Source organism: Tenrec ecaudatus, chromosome 16 (genome assembly GCF_050624435.1).
Source record: "Tenrec ecaudatus isolate mTenEca1 chromosome 16, mTenEca1.hap1, whole genome shotgun sequence".
Lineage (NCBI taxonomy): Eukaryota > Metazoa > Chordata > Mammalia > Afrosoricida > Tenrecidae > Tenrec > Tenrec ecaudatus.
This window is the reverse complement of record NC_134545.1, coordinates 6,518,064-6,537,351: the sequence shown is the minus strand read 5'-3', so window position 1 is coordinate 6,537,351 and position 19,288 is coordinate 6,518,064. Positions and strand designations below refer to the sequence as shown.

General features: G+C 58.2%; 2 protein-coding genes across 3 annotated transcripts in view; one reads left to right on the top strand and one right to left on the bottom strand.

Annotated features, from left to right (window-relative positions):
* The window catches only part of TMEM120B (transmembrane protein 120B), a 38,890-nt gene extending 31,240 nt beyond the window's left edge, over positions 1–7,650 (top strand). The window contains exons 7-12 of one of the 2 annotated variants that reach the window (XM_075534843.1): positions 4,055–4,120; positions 4,646–4,707; positions 5,889–5,977; positions 6,431–6,495; positions 6,709–6,777; positions 7,032–7,650. In XM_075534843.1, the coding sequence (XP_075390958.1) occupies positions 4,055–4,120; positions 4,646–4,707; positions 5,889–5,977; positions 6,431–6,495; positions 6,709–6,777; positions 7,032–7,083 (403 nt within the window). In that variant the 3' untranslated portion in view covers positions 7,084–7,650. Of the gene's footprint in view, positions 1–4,054; positions 4,121–4,645; positions 4,708–5,888; positions 5,982–6,430; positions 6,496–6,708; positions 6,778–7,031 lie in introns of both variants that reach the window. The other variant, XM_075534842.1, reaches the window with a different exon arrangement.
* Positions 7,651–8,838: 1,188 nt separating this feature from the next.
* On the bottom strand, positions 8,839–18,604 carry RHOF (ras homolog family member F, filopodia associated). The gene is made up of 5 exons (XM_075534844.1): positions 18,065–18,604; positions 17,757–17,844; positions 11,143–11,252; positions 10,935–11,069; positions 8,839–10,100 (listed from the first exon to the last, which is right to left on the bottom strand). The coding sequence occupies exons 1-5, from the start codon at positions 18,194–18,196 to the stop codon at positions 9,939–9,941; spliced, it is 627 nt and encodes a 208-aa protein (XP_075390959.1). The 5' UTR covers positions 18,197–18,604; the 3' UTR covers positions 8,839–9,938.
* Positions 18,605–19,288: the final 684 nt, after the last annotated feature.

The following is a 19,288-nucleotide window of genomic DNA, read 5'->3' as shown; positions in this document are numbered from 1 at the left end:
TGCTTGGTAGAGGCTTTTCCACTTCCTGTCCTCAGTGGGGAGGCACGCAGCCAGGGCGCTCTTAGGGGCAAGGAGGGTGAGACGTTCCTTTTCAGAGTTTGCACAGATGGTCAGGAGAGCAGTCCTTGGGGAAGGACATCATGCTTGGTAAAGTGGATGGATGGACACAGTGGCCGCCAACAAGGGGCTCAGGCACAGGGTCCATCAAGGATGGAGCAGCACCGGGCAGGGTTTTGTTCTGTTGTACATGAGGTCGCTTTGGGTCACAACACCACACAACAACCTGCAGAGACTGGGTTCCGTTCCCAGTCAGTGCATCTTAAAAAAAAAAAAACATTTACTGGAGGTTCATACGACTCATCACAATCCATATTTATATCCATCGTGTCAAGCACACTTGTACATTTGTTGACATCATCATTCTCAAAACATTTTCTTCCTTCTTGAGCCCTTGGTATCAGCTCCTCATTTTCCCCTCCCTCCCCCTCTCCACCCTTCCTCACAAATCCTTGATAATTTATAAATTATTATTTTTTCATGTCTTACACTGACCAATATTTCCCTTCACCCACTTTTCTATTGTCCAACTCTCTGGGAAGGGGTTATATATAGATCCTTATAATCGGTTCCCCCTTTCTCCCCCTACTTTCCTCTTCCCCTCCTGGTATGACTACTCTCAATGTTGGTCCTGAGTGGTTTACCTGTCCTGGATTCCCTGTGTTTCCAGCTCTGATCTGCACCAGCCAGTGCATCTTGTGTGCAGCTTCCACGTGTCTATCACACTCGTCTGTCAGGAGACGTGTTGCTGTAACGTTGAATAGATTTCAACAAGCTTCAAGATGGAGGAAGCTAGGAGGAAAGGCCTGGCACTCTCCCCTCAGAATCAGCAAGGAGAAGCCCTATAGGTCACATGGGTCTGATCAGCAACCCGTCAGGTAGCTGGTGCAGAGCCCAGTGATGCATGGCGCCGCCATGAGTCGGCGGCCAGTTTGATGGCGGCAGCGGCAGTTTGTTGGGTAGGGCTGGCAGGCACTGGGGCCCCTCAGAGCATAGCCATTTCTTCACCTGTGCAGGTAACACAGAGCACAAACCAGGACCAGCTTCAAGTGTCATGGAGGGTAGTAGACTGCCTTCTCCAGGCACAGTTCCCAGACACCTTTCCCTAAATCCTGGCCACTCTCTATCCCCCCTGCCCATGAAGCAGAGTCTGCAGCCCCTGAAGCTTGGGTGAGGAGCATGGCATCTGGACTTCCATCAGCTCACAGACGCCCCGGCGTCGGGGTCGGGAACATTCAGATGGATATGCGGCTCCGTCTGAGTGGCACTTCTCGATGGCATCCGTCGGAGCAGCTCTTGGCACTGCGGGCTCTGCCATGAAAAGCTGTTGCTAAGCTAGCTCACTGCCCAGTATCCCAGTGTGAAGGCCGAGTCCCCCAAGGGTGAGGGCCCAGCCCAGAGGAGCCCTGGGAGCAGGGCAAAGGGGACAGGCAGTTAGGAGGCCGATGTGTGACCATGTACAGTCTCCCCAGAGACCCCTTGATTGCAAGTCAAGCTGAGTCAGGGACTTGGGCTGACTGCTTGTACTGGGCAGAAGACTGCCCTTTGACAGGCCAGAGGGTGGGGGTGGGTAGAGACTGAGGGACAAAGTAGCGATAGATGGATGTCTTAGCTTGTCCCTGTGGGGACCTGCTGTCACCTGTAAACATCTCATGTCACCTTCATGCTGGTGCCACTGGGCCAGCTGCAGCCGTCACCAGCCATGCCTCCTGGACTGTCACTATGCACATTTGGGGGGTGCCTGCCGTGTAAGTGGCACTGTTAGCGCTGGCAGTCCAGACCTGAGCCCCACTCTCTCCCCGAGGCGCTCACTGGAGGGCTTCAGTGATGATCTGGGCCATGCGTGAGGGGAGGACTGGATGGCTGCGGACAGCCCCTGCTCCTAGCTAACTGTTTAGGCTGTTGTCTTTTTCTGTTTTCTTTTCTTCCCCCATGTCTTTCAAAGTAGGCCCAGCCAGGCATACCCCAGCCCCATAGCTTGTCCATACACATGCCAGGGACGCTGAGTTCACCCTTGAGTGCTGCAGCCACTGCCACCACCGTCCCTGAGTCGTCCCTCCCGCTCCCCCTTCTCATAAGCCCACTGCCTGCACGCATCTAGTCCCATCTTTCTTCCAGTTGCTATTGTCAATCGGATCATATATGTACACGAGTGTGTGTGTATTAAAAAATTAGTTACTGCGATTGAGATGGAGGTCGGAAGAACAAATTGTTTTCCAATTAGCCATTTGCCAGCGTTTTGTTTCCTGACCTTGACTGCCGTCCCCACAGCGTAACAACACTCTTCCCACGTCTGCTGTGCTGCCCAGTTCCTTTAGCCGCACCTCCCCGCCCCTCCCTGCCTTCTGAGCCCTGTCCCTGGCAGTGTTGCCCCCACCCTCAGGCTCCAGGGGGAGCCTGTTCTGAGGAGGGCAGGGGGACGCCGTGCTCTCACTCAGGCACCGAGGTCCTACTCTTACAGGGCCCCTGGTTGAGGCTAGATGGTTCTACAACCACTGAAAGCTACTCTTCAAAAGCTCAGCACACGCGTTTTCACCTCCCAAGGTTGGCAGGCGCGAGGAGGGCTGGAGTTTGGTGTTGGCTGAGGGTCTGCGGAAGCCAGTGGAATGGAAGGTGGCTGCCCTGCTTCTCGGCCACCCCCTGGCACAGGGACGTCCCTGCAACAGCGAGGGAGACAGTGAGAGCTGGCGAGGGTCAGGTGTCATTCAAGAGGCCAGTGGCGGCAGACCTGTAGGTACGGGCCTGGGCATCAGGACAGAAAAGCAAGTTGCAGGGAAGTCTTACCTGGCACGGCTCACCTTGTCTCCCAAACCAGCATCTCAGGGGCCCGCCCTATTCTGACTGGCAGCCCTGCTCCAGGAGCAGGCTCGGGCTCTGAAGGTGAAAGGGCTGAGGCCCTTCCACCTCCCCTCCTCAGGAGAGTGAGGACCAGCACACCTGTCTGGGGGCCAAGCCTCTAGCTGGAGGCCCATGGAGTTCTGAGGGAACAGGGTCTCCCCCAGCCTCTGGACTGGGGCAGGGCTCCCAGGGTGAAGTCACACCAGGGCTAGTGCCAGATGCCAGGTGAAGGGTGCCTGCCTCTGCAAGGCTCGAGGAGCTGTGTGTGTGTGTGTGTGTGTTTTCACATGTTCACTTGGCACACTGACTGTGCACCTGTCCTGTGTCAGGCATCGCAGACACATTAGTGACAAGACAAGGCCCCTGCTTGTCTGGAATGTACATGTGCGTGGGAGGAGGGAGCCCCCGTAACAGGTGAATTACACCTGGAACAAGTCATGTTTAAATGGAACAGAATAACTCCAGCCCTGTGAGGAAAGGGAGCCAGTGCTGTGGTGTGCATGGGGCCGCGGGCTTCGGGACTGTGGCTGCTTCAGAGGAGGTGGCAGTGGATCTGAAACTTGCCTTCTGAGCAGGAGCCAACAGGTACCCATGCTCTGAGGTGGCAGCAGGCTTGGCAGGTCCAAGGAACAGAAGGACTAGGGGCACAGGGAGTGGGACGAGGCCCGGAGGAGCTTGGGACTCAGTCGGAAGGGTAGCAGGAAGCCCCTGGAAATCCGAGTGTCCGTGTGTCTGTTGAGGGGGTTCATCTAAACCTGGTGTGTGAGGTCAGGTGACCAGTTGATGTGGTGTCCGTTCCAACGCGTGGTGCCCCTTGTGGGTTAGAAAAGAATTGCACGCACAGGGTTTTCCAGGCCTGGGTTCTCTGAAGTAGACCGACCATCAGGCCTTTCTTCTGATGTTCCTGTGGGAGGGAGCACTGGGACCTTCACTGTTGAAGGAGGTTATCGGTTTGTACCCCAGGACACTGAGAAAGGCAAGATAATGGCTTGACATCTCCCCCCCCTTATCTTGCCCAAGAAATGGCTTCTCTGCCACCACCAAACCCCCCCACCCCACCCACCCCACCCCCAGTGTGGTTTACTCCTCAGGGTGCCTCCCACTGCTTCCCCCCCCACACATACACTCCTGACCGCTCTCCCTCTCTCCCCTCTCCCAGGATCAAAGGCTGGTGGGTGTCTCACCACTACGTGTCCACATTCCTGTCAGGAGTGATGCTGACTTGGTGAGTGCCACCTCCTTCCCAGCCCCAGGGACCTGTGTTTGTGTGGGGGGTGGGAGAGAGAGCAGGAGCAGGTAGGGGCCTGTGAATTTGCTGCTGGGCCAGGAGCTGGGTACAGGGACCCGGCTGGCTGAGGACCCGGCGTTCTGGAGGCAGGTCTCAAGGGCAGAAGTAAATGAAAGTTACACCGGTGACTGAGTGTGTGCAGTACTCCCTGGAGGATCCTTGTGCAAGGGCCGGCAGAGGGGCGTGCAGCCGGCTGGACACATGGCTTCAAGAGGACAGTGGCTGCCCCTCAAGACTCTGATGGGAAGGAGGGGACCTTTGGGCGGAGGAGAAGGCAGAGCCGTTGCCTGGGGCGTGCTCAGCTGCGTATCTTCTCAGCAGCCACAGCCTGAAACCAGGCCGAGCTCAGCCTCCACTCCACTGGAAGCCTCCTTCTGTGGTGGGGCTGGTGGAGACGGGGTGGGTGGCTCCTAACTTCTGACCCACAGCCACCTCAGCTTGGCCTTTCTACCTTCTCTCCAGGCCCAACGGACTCATTTACCAGAAGTTCCGCAATCAGTTCCTCGCATTCTCCATTTTCCAGAGTGAGTGTCTGCCTGGATCTGGGGCAGGAGGCAGGGGCTGCTATGACATTCACTGACCCCAGGGGGAAAGTCTCAGCTAGCGGTTGGGAAGAGTGTGTGGAAATTCAGAGAAGAGTTATTTTCTCCCTAAATCAACTCTTACCTGCCCACCTCCAGCCACTGCCCCAGGTTCCAAGTAGCCCAGGTGGGCCTTCAGGCACACAGTGGACTCGGGAGAGAGTGGGAGTTGGGTCTAACCCCTTAGGGATGACCCCTTCTAGTTGACCTGTGACCTGCCAGATACTTTGACCATACTCATACTTACATGTGTACATATAACCTGTGTAAGGTATATTTTGGTCATACTTGTACATACATAGTACATATAACCCGTGTAAGGTATATTTTTACCATACTTGTACAGACATGTGTACACATAACCCATGAAAGTATATTTTGACCATACTCATACATACTGCGTACTGACCATACTCATACATACTGCGTACATAGACCTTGGGTAAGGTATGTTTTGGTCATATGTACATATAAGGTATGTTTGGTCATGCGTACATATAACCCAGGTACTGTATATTTGGAGGTGCTTGGTGGTCCAAAGGGAAGAGTGCTCATTTGACCACTGGCTGAAAGGTTGGCCATGAGCCTCCCCGCCCGCGGGTTCCTGACTGTGAAAACCCGCTGGAGCAGTACCGACTGCTCACGCTGCCTAGATGAGAGCTCAGCTTAGAGCTTGCTGTTGGGCTTCCAACCCCACCTTCCATGCTCTGGCGGGTGTGGGCAGGGCACATGGCACCCATCGAGTGCCCACGGCACGTCTGCGGCAGCCCAGGCGCTGCCCAGGCTCTCGGCTGTGGTCCTGAGATGGCTGAGGTTGTGTAATGCCTTAAACCATCTGGACTCCTGAGGACCCGTGGGACAGTGCAGAACTGCTGCCACACAGGATTAAGGATGAATCGTCACAGGGGGAGGGGGTCAGAGAGAGAGAGAGGAGAGAGAGAGAGAGGTGTGTGTGTGTGTGTGTGTGTGTGTGTGTGTGTGAGAGAGAGGTGTGTGTGTGTGTGTGTGTGTGTGTGTGTGTTTTGGGAGTGGGAGAGGTCTTAGGAAACGCCTCAAGCAGAGAGCAGCCACGCACAGTTCTGGGATTCCCAGGCCTTAGCACGGGTGTTGTGCGCCCCCTGCAGGCTGCGTCCAGTTCCTACAATATTATTACCAGCGGGGCTGCCTGTACCGTCTGCGGGCCCTGGGGGAGCGGAACCACCTGGACCTCACGGTGGGTGAGTAGCAGGGCCCTAGTGCCAGGCTCCCTCAACGCCACCCACCCCGACCCTCCATCCTGGGCTCCCAACCTTGTAGGAGCACAGCATGGATCCCGGGCCGGGTACACAGCACAGAGGACTGAAGCATTGGTGGGTGGGTACAAGGGGATGTGGAGAGGCGGGTCACTGCTAAGCTTTCTTGATGGCACTGCCTGAGTGGTGAAGCGGAACCCGTGCAGTGATAACCCAGTGCCTGCTCACAGGTCCTCCAGGAGTTGGGACCATGGTGGCCTGATGCCTAAGAGCCTGCAGGCCTGGGGACAAGCGCTTTGCACATCCTCTGTCACTTCACTTGTCACCCATTCTCTGGGGTGTCAGCACCTGGTCTGGCAGGGCTGCAGGTGGCTGGCAGGTGCTGGAGCAGCCTGTCCCTCACTGGGCCCTTCCCTGGCCCTTTCCTCCCCCAGAAGGCTTCCAGTCCTGGATGTGGCGGGGTCTCACCTTCCTCCTGCCTTTCCTCTTCTGTGGCCACGTGAGTGCCCTGGGGTGAGGGGGGAGGTTGTGGGAGGTCCCTGGTGACAGAAAGCCCTCAGCCTCTGGGGCCTGGGATGCCAAGGAATGCAGCATAGCCCACACCCGCCTGGCCAGGTACCTGCTTCCAGCATCATTGTCTGGACCGGTGGGATGGGGGCTCGCCCAGCCTCCAAGAGGGCAGGTGAATAGCATTTGTCTCCCCTCTCTCCAGTTCTGGCAGCTTTACAATGCCTTCACGTTGTTTGAGCTCTCCAGGCACGAGGAATGCCAAGAATGGCAGGTATGGGGGACCGGGGCTCAGGGGAGCGGGAGCCTTGAGCAGAACAGCAATCTCTCAGTGGTTTGCTCAGGTGACTACTTTTGGGCCTCCAGGCCCTGACCACACTCCCTTGCTCTTCAAGTGTCTCCTTGCTGCTGGCAGGACCTTTAGGGGGGGCTCTGTGGTTGGGAGTTCACATGTTGGGTGTAGGAGGCATTGCCATGCCTATCTGATTTATGCCCCCTGCTCCCGTGCCCCCCTCCCCCCCATCCCAGGTGTTTGTCTTGGCACTCACGTTCCTCGTCCTGTTCCTGGGCAACTTCCTGACCACCCTCAAAGTTGTGCACACCAAACTCCAGAAGAACAGAAACAAGACCAAGAAGCCATGAGCCATGGACCTCTGGCGCCCCCCCACCCCCGGCCCCTGGACTTTGTGGGACTGCAGGAGACTCTGGTCAGCACTCCGCTGCCGAGAGGACCTCGGCTGAGACCACTGGCTGCAGTGACCTCAGGGGCCGGCGAGTCACAGGGAGCAGGAGTGGGAGCTCAGCCTGTCCATGCAGTATTTGCCCACCCAGCCCTCATATTTATGTGCATATTTAATACCGGGTCCCCCAGCTCTCCAGAACACGAGGCCTTCCCCTCGGCCCTTGGCAGTGGGCAAGCCTGAGCCAGTCTTCCTGGGGAGGGACCTAACGCCTCAGGGAGTCCCCTCTGCCCACCTCCTGAGCCCCTCAGGTGGGGGCTGGATTTATGCCGATCTGCCACTTAAACTGGGTCCTGGGCACAGGGGTGAATGAAGCCCCTTGTTTGTCCTGGGAGCACCCCACCCTGGGCCACGCTGCTTCTGCTGTAAGCGCCTGCCATGCTGGGGTTATTTAAGTTCTCAGAGAACCACCGGTCTGTGTCTCCTTCTCTTTGCTTCCTGTGTCTCCCCTCCTGGCCAGGAAAGAGGCCTCCTAGAATACAGGTGGGTGTTCTTACAGAGCGTCCCCACCAGAGGGCACTCCAGCCCTGGATAGTTATGATACTGCAAGTTGGCGTCTGCTCTTAGGGGGTTCCTGACCCTCAGCCTTCAGCTCAACTCTGAACTCTTCCAAATTCTTGCATTGAGTATGAAGGGAGCAGGACAAAGACCCTTACGCTGACAGGAATCAGCTGTGATGGATAGAGATCAGCTACTCTCTGCTGCCAACTCTCTGCTGCCAACCCTCTGCCCTGGAGGTCCAGGAATATTGAGGAGATTGGGAGTCAAGAGGCCACATTCTGGAGCCAGGAAAGGTCTGGTCACCTGGCATCCAGTGACAAAAGTGGAGAAGCCAGTGGGCTCGTTTGAACACCCTGCCCTCGTCTCCAGCCTGCACCTCAGCTGCTCACAGAAGTGTCCCTTCCCACAGGTCCAGGTAGACCAGAGCTCACTGCTGATGTCCACAGATGTTTTGTTGGGGCCTTCCGTGGAATTTTCAAAGATAGTTTTAATTGCTTTTTTAAAATAGAAGATTCTCCCTCCCCATGTCCCTCTCGAATCTCAGTGAGATGCCACCCAAGATCCCAGTCAGTGTCTACTTTCCCTCCATGGGAGCAGCGACATGATAGTCCCGCACACAGGCAGTGTGAGCCAGGCTCCAGCCAGCTGGGCCTTCTGCTGCCCTTGCTAGTCTACCACAGACCCGCCCCTCCCGGTGAGACCTGACCGCCCCTTCACCTCCACAGTTGGGCCACTGCCTGGCCCTTGGGACGCTCAGGTTTGCCGGAGCCTGGAAGCCAGCAAATTCTTGCTGAGAAGGGCCAAACCAAAAAGCAAACTCCCCGTCACCAAGCCAATTCTGACTCATGGTGACCCTGTAGGGCAGGGTAGGACTGCCCCTGTGAGTTTCTTTACAGGAGCAGAAAGCCTCATCTTTCTCCAGCGGAGCGGCTGGTGGTTTCAAACTGCTGACCTAAGGGTTAGCAGCCCAATGCATAACCATTATGCTACGAGGGCTCCTCTGAGAAGGGCCAGGTGGTCAATATTTCAGTTTGTGCAGGCTCCACAGTTGCCAGGTAAGGGCAAGCCAGCAACACAGAAATGAATGAGTGTGGTCATGTTCCAATAAAACTTTATTCACAAAAAAACAAGCAGCGGCCAGATTTGACACACAGGCCGGATGGAGCTTGCTAACCCCTGCCCCCAGGCCATCCCCTGCATGTAGAAGTCCTTGAATTCTGCCGGAATAAGGGGCCTTTGGTCTAAGTACTCTGGGGAACCCCTGAGCTTGCCAGGGAGGGCTATACTCAGAGGGCCCCTTTCCCTCTCCATCCTGGCTTCAGCGGGCACAGGTCATAGGGAGCTCAGCCTTGGGTAAGGGGGGCAGGAGCCACCTGGGGTCATGCTCCATCTTGGGGAGGCCCCTCTGGGTCCAAGAGGGCCTCAGCTCCAGAACCCCACATTACTGGTACAAGTGGAGGCTGGCTGGCCAGGGTGCAGCTCGCTGACAAGTAAAAGGCCAGTCCTGAAGGAGAACCTGGTCTCTCTCAGGGAGAATCCTTTCACCTGGACTTCCCAGCAGTGGGGTTAGGGTAAGGAGTCCTGGGACAGGGCTCACTGAGGCCAGGGGCCGAGGGGGTGTTCTGCCTGCCTTTTGAGAGGTGACTTCTTCTCCCAGGGCCTGGGTGCCCAGCACTGTGCAGGGGAATGGTGGGTGGTACCGCTGTGTGAGCCCCCTGCCTGGCCCCATCCTGGGCCTCTGTGCTCTGTGTACCCCTGATAGGCTTTGGCCCCACCTCCCGGGTTCCTGGGGAAAGGAAGGAAGAAGCGGAGGAGACAGCTGGGCCTATCTCGGAAGCCCGGGAGCAGGCAGCCTGCAGAGCCCACAGCTGCCTGCGTGCCCACTGGGTTTCCTTTCAAGCATAAACCGATGTGCAAAGACGGGGCCCAGCCTGGCAGGTGGAAGCCACGAAGGGGGCTCATCCCACAGAGCGTGTGCTCCCAGCACCCCGTCCCCCATCCTCCACGGGGCCCCAGCTCCAAAGCAAGCCTGGATGTGAGACTATAGTCCAAAGTCCCTGTCGGGAATGGAGTGGGTTCCCATAGGACCCAGAGTCCAGCCACAGGCAGCAGATACCAACTCCAGGGCCCTGTGAGGGATTTGGGTGTGGCGCGAGCCTGGGCCCTGTCAGTCCTGGCTGGGGGTGCACATGGGTCAGAGCAGCAGGCACAACCCCCGTTTCTGCCGCTGGGCCTTCTTCAGGGCACTGAGGGCCACCCGGGCAGCCTCTCGGAAGACGTCCTCCACGTTCTCCCGGAACTTGGCGGAGCACTCCAGGTAGAGGGCGGCCCGGATCTGCTCGCTGGCACTCTGGCCCTAGGCAGGGAGGCACAAGTTTGAGGGGGACCTGGTGGGACTGGGGCGTTCCTCCCCACCCCTGTGAGGTCCTTGCCTCCAGGCCCCCTCCAGCTTCAGGCTACACTCGAGAAGAGTCCTCACCTGCCTGTGAGATGCCTGAAGGCCCTGAGTTAGGAAGGGCTGCCCAGATCCCCACCCTGCCTCACTTTTGGAAGTACCGGTGAGGCACCTGAGCTTGGTATTACAAGGTTTTTGTTTTGTTTTTAAAAAGCTTTATCTTAAACATGTGCATTCGTCCCTTTAAAATTCGTTTTTCCTTCGATTCGTAGGCGGCATGGTGGGCTACGTGCTGAGGGCCCCCAGTGGACAGTCAGCAGTTTCAGTCCACTCGCCTCTCCCGGGGAGGGGGGGAGATGGGGCAGCCTGCTCTGTAGTCTCAGAACCCCTGCGGAGCCCTGGGTTTTAGGCAAGTAGCTGTCACCGGGACATTCCAGACTCCAGTGCCTCATGCAGAGCTTTGCCTGTGACACCAGGGCCCAGGGACCTACTTTGGAAGCAAGGCCTGTTGGGAGTGTGGTTAGAGGGCAGGTCTTGGGGGGAGAGCTGTGTGCGTCCCCCGGCGAGCTGAGGGACCTCCCTGGGCCTCCACTTGGCCCTAGTGTCAAGGGGGCTACTAAGAGTTGTTGCGCTGGGCGAGGGTTCCATGGAGGAAGCCATGTTCAGCCCAGTGTAGGCGGCTGACGTTAGGAAGGATTTCAAATGCCCTTGTTAGAAGCCCCTTGCTCCAGCTTCCCCCTAAACCACTGGGACTCCCAGCCCCAACAGTGGCTGAGGCAGGGGAGGGGGCATCACCTGCAAGTAGGTGATAGGCTCCAGCTGGGCGGCCCGCAGTCTGCGCAGCTGTTCCTTGTCCTTACGCAGGTCCGTCTTGCAGCCAATGAGCACCATGGGGATGCCCGGGCAGAAATGGGTAACCTCGGGGAACCACTGCGGGGGAAGAGTACGGGGCATCAGGGCCAGGAGGCTGATGGTGGCCCCCGCCCCGGGAGGGGGGCCTCACCTTGATGAGGACGTTGTCATAGCTGGTGGGGTTCATGACGTCATAACAAATGAGCACGAGCTGGGTGTTCTGGTAGGACAGGGGCCGCAGCCGGTCATAGTCCTCCTGTCCTGGAAGCAGAGGGCAGGGGCTCAGGAGGGCTCTCCCTGCCTGTCCCAGAGCCCGTGACCTTCGTGTGCATGGGAAGGGTTGTGGGGCTCCCAGGGGAGGGGCCATACATCCTAAGAAGCAGGGAGGTGGAAGAGACCCTGGGAATGAAAGCCATCCGTTAGTGCTTGGCCCCACAGGCTAGGAGCTGGAAAAGCTGTGTCAGGTGGATGTAGATGCTCTCTGCCCGAAGCCAGGTTCAAAGTGCTGCCTCTGGGGCCAGACTGCCCAGCCCAGCTTGGATGGGGTGGGGTGGGGGGCAGAGCTGGGGTGGCCTCTACCTTCCGGAGGAGAAAGTGAGGTGGTCCTGGCACACCCCACCCCACCCCAGGCCAGGAGAAGAGCAACAACTGCCTGTCAGCCAAGGCCCTCCCCAGCCCAGGTCTTTCTCCCCTCCTGTCCTAAGTTCCCCATTCAGGACCCCTCCCAGTCCAGGTCTCTAATCCCAAGCTCCCCACCTAGGCTCCTTCCCAGCCCAGTGTAGCTACTCTTCTCTCCCATTCCCTATTAGCACCCCCCCACCCCCAGCCCAGGTCTCCCCATGGACACTGGCTGTCATCCTGGCTCAGCTGGAGCCACCAAGGGAGAGTTTAAGAATCCGGAGGCCAGGGTCCCTCCCAGCACCCACTGGTGGCTGAGCTAGAACAAAGGTGGGATTTTTAAGAGGTATGGGCACCCTTCTACACTGACCATTTCAGACTTCCAGGGTCCCCTAGAGTGTGTGCATTCTCCCCATGTACCCTGTCTCTGTGCAGACCATTCCCAATCCAGAACAAATCCACGTATTAGCTCTGAGCCATCGACCTCCGCACCTTGATGGGTCAGCTGTTTCTTAAGAAAAAGTGGGGGGGGGGCGAGTTGTTCCCAGGTCCCCTGCTGCCAACCCAATGGCTGAACACTCGAGACCCCCTCAAAAGTGCCTGGGAAGAAAGGCCTGGAGATCCACATTTGAGAACCAGCCATTGAAACCCGCAGGTAGCACCAGTCTACCCTGACACGGGCCATCACAAAGAGGGTCAGCTCCACGGCCAGGCCTGCCTAGCACACGTTCCCACCACACTCACGCATCAACACTGGGCTGATCCAACGTTTGGATTCTGCCACCTCCCCACTAAACCCACCCAAAGCGCCCTCCCCTCTGTTGAGTCCATGCCAACCCTATGTAGCGGTTTCCGAGGCTGTTGGGTTTGAACCACAGACCTTTCTGTCCAGGGCTTGACCCGTGGCACCCGTGCTTTTTTTTTTGCCTCTACTGATCCAGGAGCCAATCCGGTATAAAGAACGCGGGCCCCACTGGAGCCAGTCCTGAATCCTTCCCTGTGGCGCTGGGGGTGGGGAGCCTGCCCTTCACTCCTGCCAGACCAAAGTCTGAAGAAGTGACCTCGCCACCTCACATCCATGCTGTGTCCTGTCCCCTTCCCCCAGACAGCACCACCAGGGCGGGGGCCATGCCTGCCTGTCCCTAACCAAACCTAAGCTCCGTGCCAGGGGCTGCAAGGTGGACACTGCTACAGAGGCAGCCAGAGGAGGGCCAACTGCCATCCGCCTCCCCCCCTCGCCAGCAGGCAGAACTTCAGTGCATTGCTGAAGCAGGTGGGTGGTCCCCGCTTCTAGAACACTCCCCCACTTCAGGTCCCACAGAAAGGGTGCCCCTCCTGACACCACCTAGAAAGGCCCTCGGCAGGAACCACAGCCTCCTTCAGCTTCTGCTCTGCCCCCACTATGCTTCCATTGTCCTTCACCACACGGACCACTTTGATGTCACATGAACATGATAAGTTTCCTCTCTTTTGGCGGATCGCCAGAAAAGGCAGCCACCTGGGGTCCAGTAGCACCTGGCATACAGGCACCTGGAGGGAATGGACAATGTGCCAACCAGCGTGAGTGAAAGGCAGCTGCGGGCCCCATGTGCCATGGGGTCTTATGTAGCCCTTCACAAGGGCATTCCCTGAGGGGCCCTGCATTGATTCCCAGGTAAGCAGGGCGGGGAAAGTGCCAGGGCGTGGAGTGGAGTTCTTTGCCCTAAGAGCCCAAGAAAGCAGAGGCTTAAGGGGACCTTTGTCAAGGTCGGGCTGGCATGCCAGCTCAAGTCCCCAGTGCCAAGGTCAGCTGACTGAAGGCCCTTGCTTGCCTCAACTCAGCAGGTGCCATGCAGGAACTCCAGGGCAGGGAGAGGTGGAGTGAGTGAGATGGCTAAGGTCACACAGATAAGGGGCAGCTTTCTCAATGACAAAGGACTCCCAGCAGGGCTAGTTGAATGCCTTGGTGTGTGGTGCCACAGTCAAGCGCTGAGCTGCTAACTGAAAGGTTGATGGTTCAAACCTGTGACCCAGCGAGGATTCCTGTGACTTCAAAAATCGACCTGCAAGTTACCTACCAGCAGCAGCTTTCCCAGCCCACATCCAAGGTACGGAGCAAACCTCACCGACAAGACCCAGTGGAGTGGGGGGGCAGTCACCCTGGGATCTCTAGGCCCACAAGCTTTGGGGGGCCCACAATGATACTATTACTAGCCCCCAGTGTAACCATACTGATGCCAAGTGTGAAATGGCTCAGAGGGTGCCTGACCAGCTCTCACTTCCCGAGGGGGGGAGAGGGTGTTAAGAATGAGGAACAGCAGCCCAAAGCTGATTCTTATGAGAGGGTCAGCTCTGACCACCAGCACTCCGCTCCTCTGCTGACAGAATTCACAGAAATCACCACAGGGAGCTGGAGTAATACGTAACGCTTATGGGGTTGACTGGGGTTGTTCCGGGTTTACAATTCAAGATCAAGACCGACTCTGGATACAATTCTTCAGTCAGGAGAGCCTCTTGTTGGTAACACTGCTCAGGCAAAGCTACTCAGAGCCACCAATAAGGCCTTCAGGCACCCACTCCACCAGCGAGCCTTGGCCTGAAGGTACTCAGCTCTCTAGCTCTGAGGGTCAGCGCACCTAGATCTGGCTGGAGGTACCCCCTGTAACTGCCTTGCTTTGTGGACCCGGAAGCCTACTGTACCGTGTGGTGCCAGACTCCTGGTTCTGCAGCCACTGCTGCTTGCCATCTCCAAGGTTACAACTCTCTCTGTCTAGGGTCTAGGAGGTTCTCAGCACAGGGAACCCTGGTCTAAAGGACACCCTTGGTTCATGTCTTCTTGATGGTAGGGACGTCTACCTGTCTGCCCCTGGGCTGGATCATTTTATGCCTAGCAGGGTAGCAAAACTGACCAATCCCCTCTTTTAGGGCAGAGTTCCATGCCCACAAGAGTACCCCCAACCATATTTGCATTCTTAGTGAGCTGTCCAATCCCCTTGGTGGGCCATGAGCACCTCATTTGCATAGAACCCCCCAGTCCTTTGGTGAGAGCTACAAGACCATGGCCAGAAAGGTCACAGAAGGACGATCAATCCATCGCACGCCACCAAGCTTTAGGGTACCCAGCCACCTGCCCACTGTGACACTGGACTCCACCTTGGCCTCTTGGATGAGCTTTGGAGGCCCAGATTCTCGGAAGCACTTACTCCTCAGAGAGAAAGGTCCCCGGGCCTTGAAGCCTCCCACCTCAGTGAGGCTGGCAGGGGCGGAGCTCGAGCGGAAGTTGGGGCTCTCCTCACACCACGTTTCCTCTGTGGGGTGGAACTTGGCTGCAGCAGCAATCTCTCTGGGGAGCCTGGGGTCTCTGAAACCCAGAGGTGACTTGAGGGAAAAGGTGCTTTCAGGCGACAGTGGTTCCCTAACTGCTGAAGGGTACCTCCTGGGTGACTAGGGTGTTGGTCAAGGGAGGGGTCGAGGCAGTGAGAGAAGGGGAAGCTGCCAGAAGAGGAACCCACTCTGAGAACTCTGCTGGTCCCACCCACCTGCACTGCTTCCCCATAGGTAGAAGTTGGGGCTGTGTCAGCCTCCATCCCTACCCCCCAATTAGAAGGAAAGCCACATTTGAACTGACCCTCACATGTGGCTCCCACAAGTCTCCAGGACTCCCCACTTCTCTGGCTCAGGACATCCAACTCCTTAGCCACACTCTGCCCCCTTTTCCTTTTGTCCTCGCCTCTGGTTAGGAAAGGGGTGACCCCTCCTGTTGACCCCCAAGCCTGGACCCCACCCCAGAGTCCAGAGGAACTGTGTGTCTAGATGGTGTCTTAATGCTATACCCCCTACCCCCACCTCCCCTCAGCCCAGGAAACTTCAGTCTTCACCACAGCTTCCTGCCTCAGAGGGTGTCTGCCCTGCAGGGGAGGCTGAGGGCAGCAGTGTTCAGAGCCTCCGCCCCCTCACCTCTGAGGCCCAGGAACTCTGGATACCCTGCGCCCCACATGCCCGGGCAGCCGCGTGCCTGTGGACAAACCCTTCTGCTCTAGTCTGCTGGGTTGGAGGGTTCTAGAACCTCCTACAGCCACCTCCCCTCTCTCTGGCTATCTGCCATGTCCTGACAGCTGTCCACCTTACCTCCCACAGGGCCCTCCCCAGCAGTGTCTCTAGCAGGCAGATGCATCATTCGTTCACCCAACAATCCCCTCAGGAGGCTCCTGCTCAGGCTGCATGGGGCTGGGCCATACTCAGTGGGAGGAATGACGAGGTCTCTCCCGCTTGTGGCTCAGTGACCAGCCATTTCATCACCCAGTCGCAGCAGGGCCCCCTGAGGAGGCTGCCATATTTCCTCCCCTCCTTTCTGAGACCAGCCCCTTCCACTCTGAGCTCCATGAGGCTCAAAACCCAGCATCGCTCATTTGCTGCTGGGAAGAGCCCTGAGGGGTAGGTGGGTGTCACCAGAGCTGAGAAAACGGAGGCTAGGCCTGATTACAGATGGGGAAACAGACCCAGGCACCGGCACCGTCAACCACACAGTCAGTGGGGGTGGCATGAAGTGCGGCTAATGCTGAGGCAGGATGTTGGGGAAGGAAGCATCATGGACCAAGATGTCACACTCGCACGACTCTGGTGATGGAGCCCCCCCACCCCAATTGCTTCTTGTCATACAATACTTCTGAGGCTGAGTCTTCCTCATACCCAGCACCTGCTCTCGTGCCCACCTAGGCTGATGCTGTCTTTCCACACCAGAAAGGCCCTGCTCTCAGTCTGATGGGGTGTGGGGAAAGGGGGAAAGCAGGCAGGCAAGCAGCCTGGATCTCAGAGTAGAGGCAGAGGCAGGAGAGAAATCTTCCCAGAGCCCTAGGGGAGCTAAGGGCCAGCTGACCCATCAGCACTCACCCTAAAGTGTCCAGCACACGTGAACCGGAGTGCCCCAAACACAGCACAGCCAGTCCAGCAGCCTTGGGGAATTCCTGGGAACCTCCAACTTTCCCAGACTGCTAGTGGTAGCAGCAGAGGGGCTGGTTCTGTGCTGAGGATGGATGGGATGGGGCAGGGCGAGGACAGTGTTCAGCAAAGAGGTCAAAGTTCAGATTGGAGGAGAGGTCCAGGGCCAGGGAAGCCCCCTTCGGCTCCTCCCAGCTCTAGACAAAGGCTCAACCCAGGGTTAGCAGAAGCCCCCACCTCACACAAACAAAGCTTGTCTGTCAGGGGAGGGACCGCCCCATGAGATGTGGTTCCACCCAGGTCACTCTAAACACTGAGTCATAGAGTCTGGGAGAGCCCCACCTGGGGACCTGGGACCTTTGCTCCTCAGCACTGGCTCAGCCCAGAGGGGACTGGGGACTAAATGGAGGCTCTCCCAGTCCACCCAGTTGGTTCTGTGGCCCCAACACCTCCAACTCAAATGCAGTGAGCAGAACCCTGTTGCATTAGATGCAACAGGTAGCACACAGAACCTTATTCTCAACCTGCAGTGGCCATGATCTCTCCGAGATCCCGCTGGTCTGCTAACACTGCCTGGTGGGAACCAGAACAGTAGCCATGAATGCTCCACCACGGGGCTGGAATGAGCATGGAGGAAACAGACCCCTCAACAAAGCCTTAGCCCATCCAATCTCAGAAAGCCACGGGGTCCTGGAGCCTGCACCCAGGGTGGTGGCTCAGCACTGCAGGGCTCAGAGGGACACAAGGAATCCTAGCAGCTGCAGTCCATAGAACAGGGGTTCTCACTCTTCCTCATCAGCGACCCTTTCATACAGTTCCTCACGTGCTGGTGACCCCCCCCATAAAATTATCTTCATTGCCACTTCATCACTGCAATCTTGCTACTGTTATGAATCGTAATGTAAATATCTGATATGCAGGATGTATTAAGCGACCCCTGTGAAAGGGTCGTTTGACTCCCCCACCAAAAAAGGGTTGCGACCCACAGGTTGAGAACCGCTGCCATAGAAGCACCACCGCCTGGAACATGAAATGCTGGCGCCACGGGGAGCATCACCCACGGCTTTCTGGAGCCACGGGAGGGGTAGCTGGCGCTCAGCACTCCCAAACACCTTTCACTGGGGGGGCCCAGAGGAATGGAGAGACTGCCTGGGCCCTCCCAGAAGCTGGCGGTGGGGATGCCCCAGGGGGAAATCCGTCTCCGTGAGACCCCTGTACGGACGCACTCACCGGCCGTGTCGTAGAGGTTCAGGGTCACCTCCTTGCTCCCCACGGTCACGCTGGCCGTGTACTTCTCGAACACAGATGGGGCGTAGTTCTGCCGGAGAAGGGGTTGGGCTGGTCTTTCGGGCCGGCGGGGCCCAGGTGCACCCTCACCCCACTAGGTTCTGGAACTCCCGAAGGGGGCGCCCCGGGATGGATGGAGGCCGCCTGTCCCTGTTCAGGGGACCCTGGCGGTCCAGATCCCGGAGCGGACAGAGGGCTGAAGGGTGGCCGAGCGGCCCCCAGCCCACCTTTCAGCCCACGGCGGGCCTCACCTCAGGGAAGGAGCCCTGGCTGTAGACCATGAGCAGCGAGGTCTTGCCGCAGCCGCCGTCGCCCACGATCACGATCTTCAGCTCCTTCCGGCCCGGGCCGGCCGTGGGAGCCGGGGCCCCGGGGGCATCCATACCGGAGCCCGCAGCACTGGCGGCGCCAGGTCCGAGCGCTGGGGCTGCCCGGGGGCGACCGGGGGCGGGGCCTGTAGGGGGCGGGGCTTCTCCGCCCCGCCCCACAGCCGGCACCGCCTCCGCCAGGCAGTCCCCCGGGCTCGCCTCCCAGCCTCAGTGTCCTTTCTGCTAGAGTGCCTGCCCGGAGCGTCCAGCTCCCAGGCCCCGAGAAACCGAGGCAGCTTCAAAAGGAGGTGCTCTGTCACCGCAGAGCCGAGACCACCCCCTCACGGAAGCGTCACGGCGCGCCCCCCGCCGGCCAGACCCGACTGTTTCCGCCGCCGCACGCTGGGCGCCCGGCATTGGCAGGCGCCTTCTCCGGCCGGGGCTCTCTGATTGGCCCTCCCGGCCGCCCCCGTCGGATAGGGACTCCTTGATTGGTGGGCTCTGCCTACAGCCGCGGGTCCGAAGAGCTCCAGTCTCCAGCCCTGGGAACGGCTGCCGCCGCGGCTTTGCTGCGAGCCGCTATGTGGCGTGGCCTGAGGCTAGTCTGCCTCTGGCCTCAGTTTCTCCCCGAAGTGGCGGTGGTGGTGTCAGGAAAGATGCTGGGGCGGGGCCACGTCTGCTCCGCCGGTGTCTCGGGGCGCCTGTGTGCCGGATGTGGGGTGGATAAGGAACTAGGGTTCTGCTTACCTGCCCCTGCCCACACTACCTGGGGCCGGAGGGTGGCGTCTGGCGCCCTCTTCCGGTCAGCCGCGGCAGCTCTGGACGCAGGTGAGCTGCCGTCTGCACCCCGTTTCCCGGTTAGCTCCATAACAACGTGGGCCTGTTGCTTGGTGAATGGAACTGACCCTGTCCAGATGGGTCTAATAGAGGTCACCTGAGCCCTGCCTCGGTGCACTTTGGGAGACTGAACCCTTGTCCCCTAAGAACTATAAACTGTTCTTCCAGCAACTACGTAGCCTTCACCCACCCCAGGAATTCTCCACTCTGATAAAAAATGGCACTGATTCAACACTTACTGGGGAGCTGTGGTGGCCTACGCACTGGTCTACTAACTGCAGTTGGAAACTACCAGCCGCTCTGGGGAGAAAGATGAGGCTCTCTGCTCCT

Coding starts and splice junctions, on each gene's coding strand:
- RHOF (XM_075534844.1), bottom strand. CDS start 18,196: ATGGATGCCCCCGGGGCCCCGGCTCCCACGGCCGGCCCGGGCCGGAAG. Junction 11,253..17,756: donor GAACCTCTACGACACGGCCG/GTGAGTGCGTCC, acceptor CTCTGCTTCCAG/GACAGGAGGACTATGACCGG. Junction 10,101..10,934: donor AGCCTATCACCTACTTGCAG/GTGATGCCCCCT, acceptor CTCCCTGCCTAG/GGCCAGAGTGCCAGCGAGCA.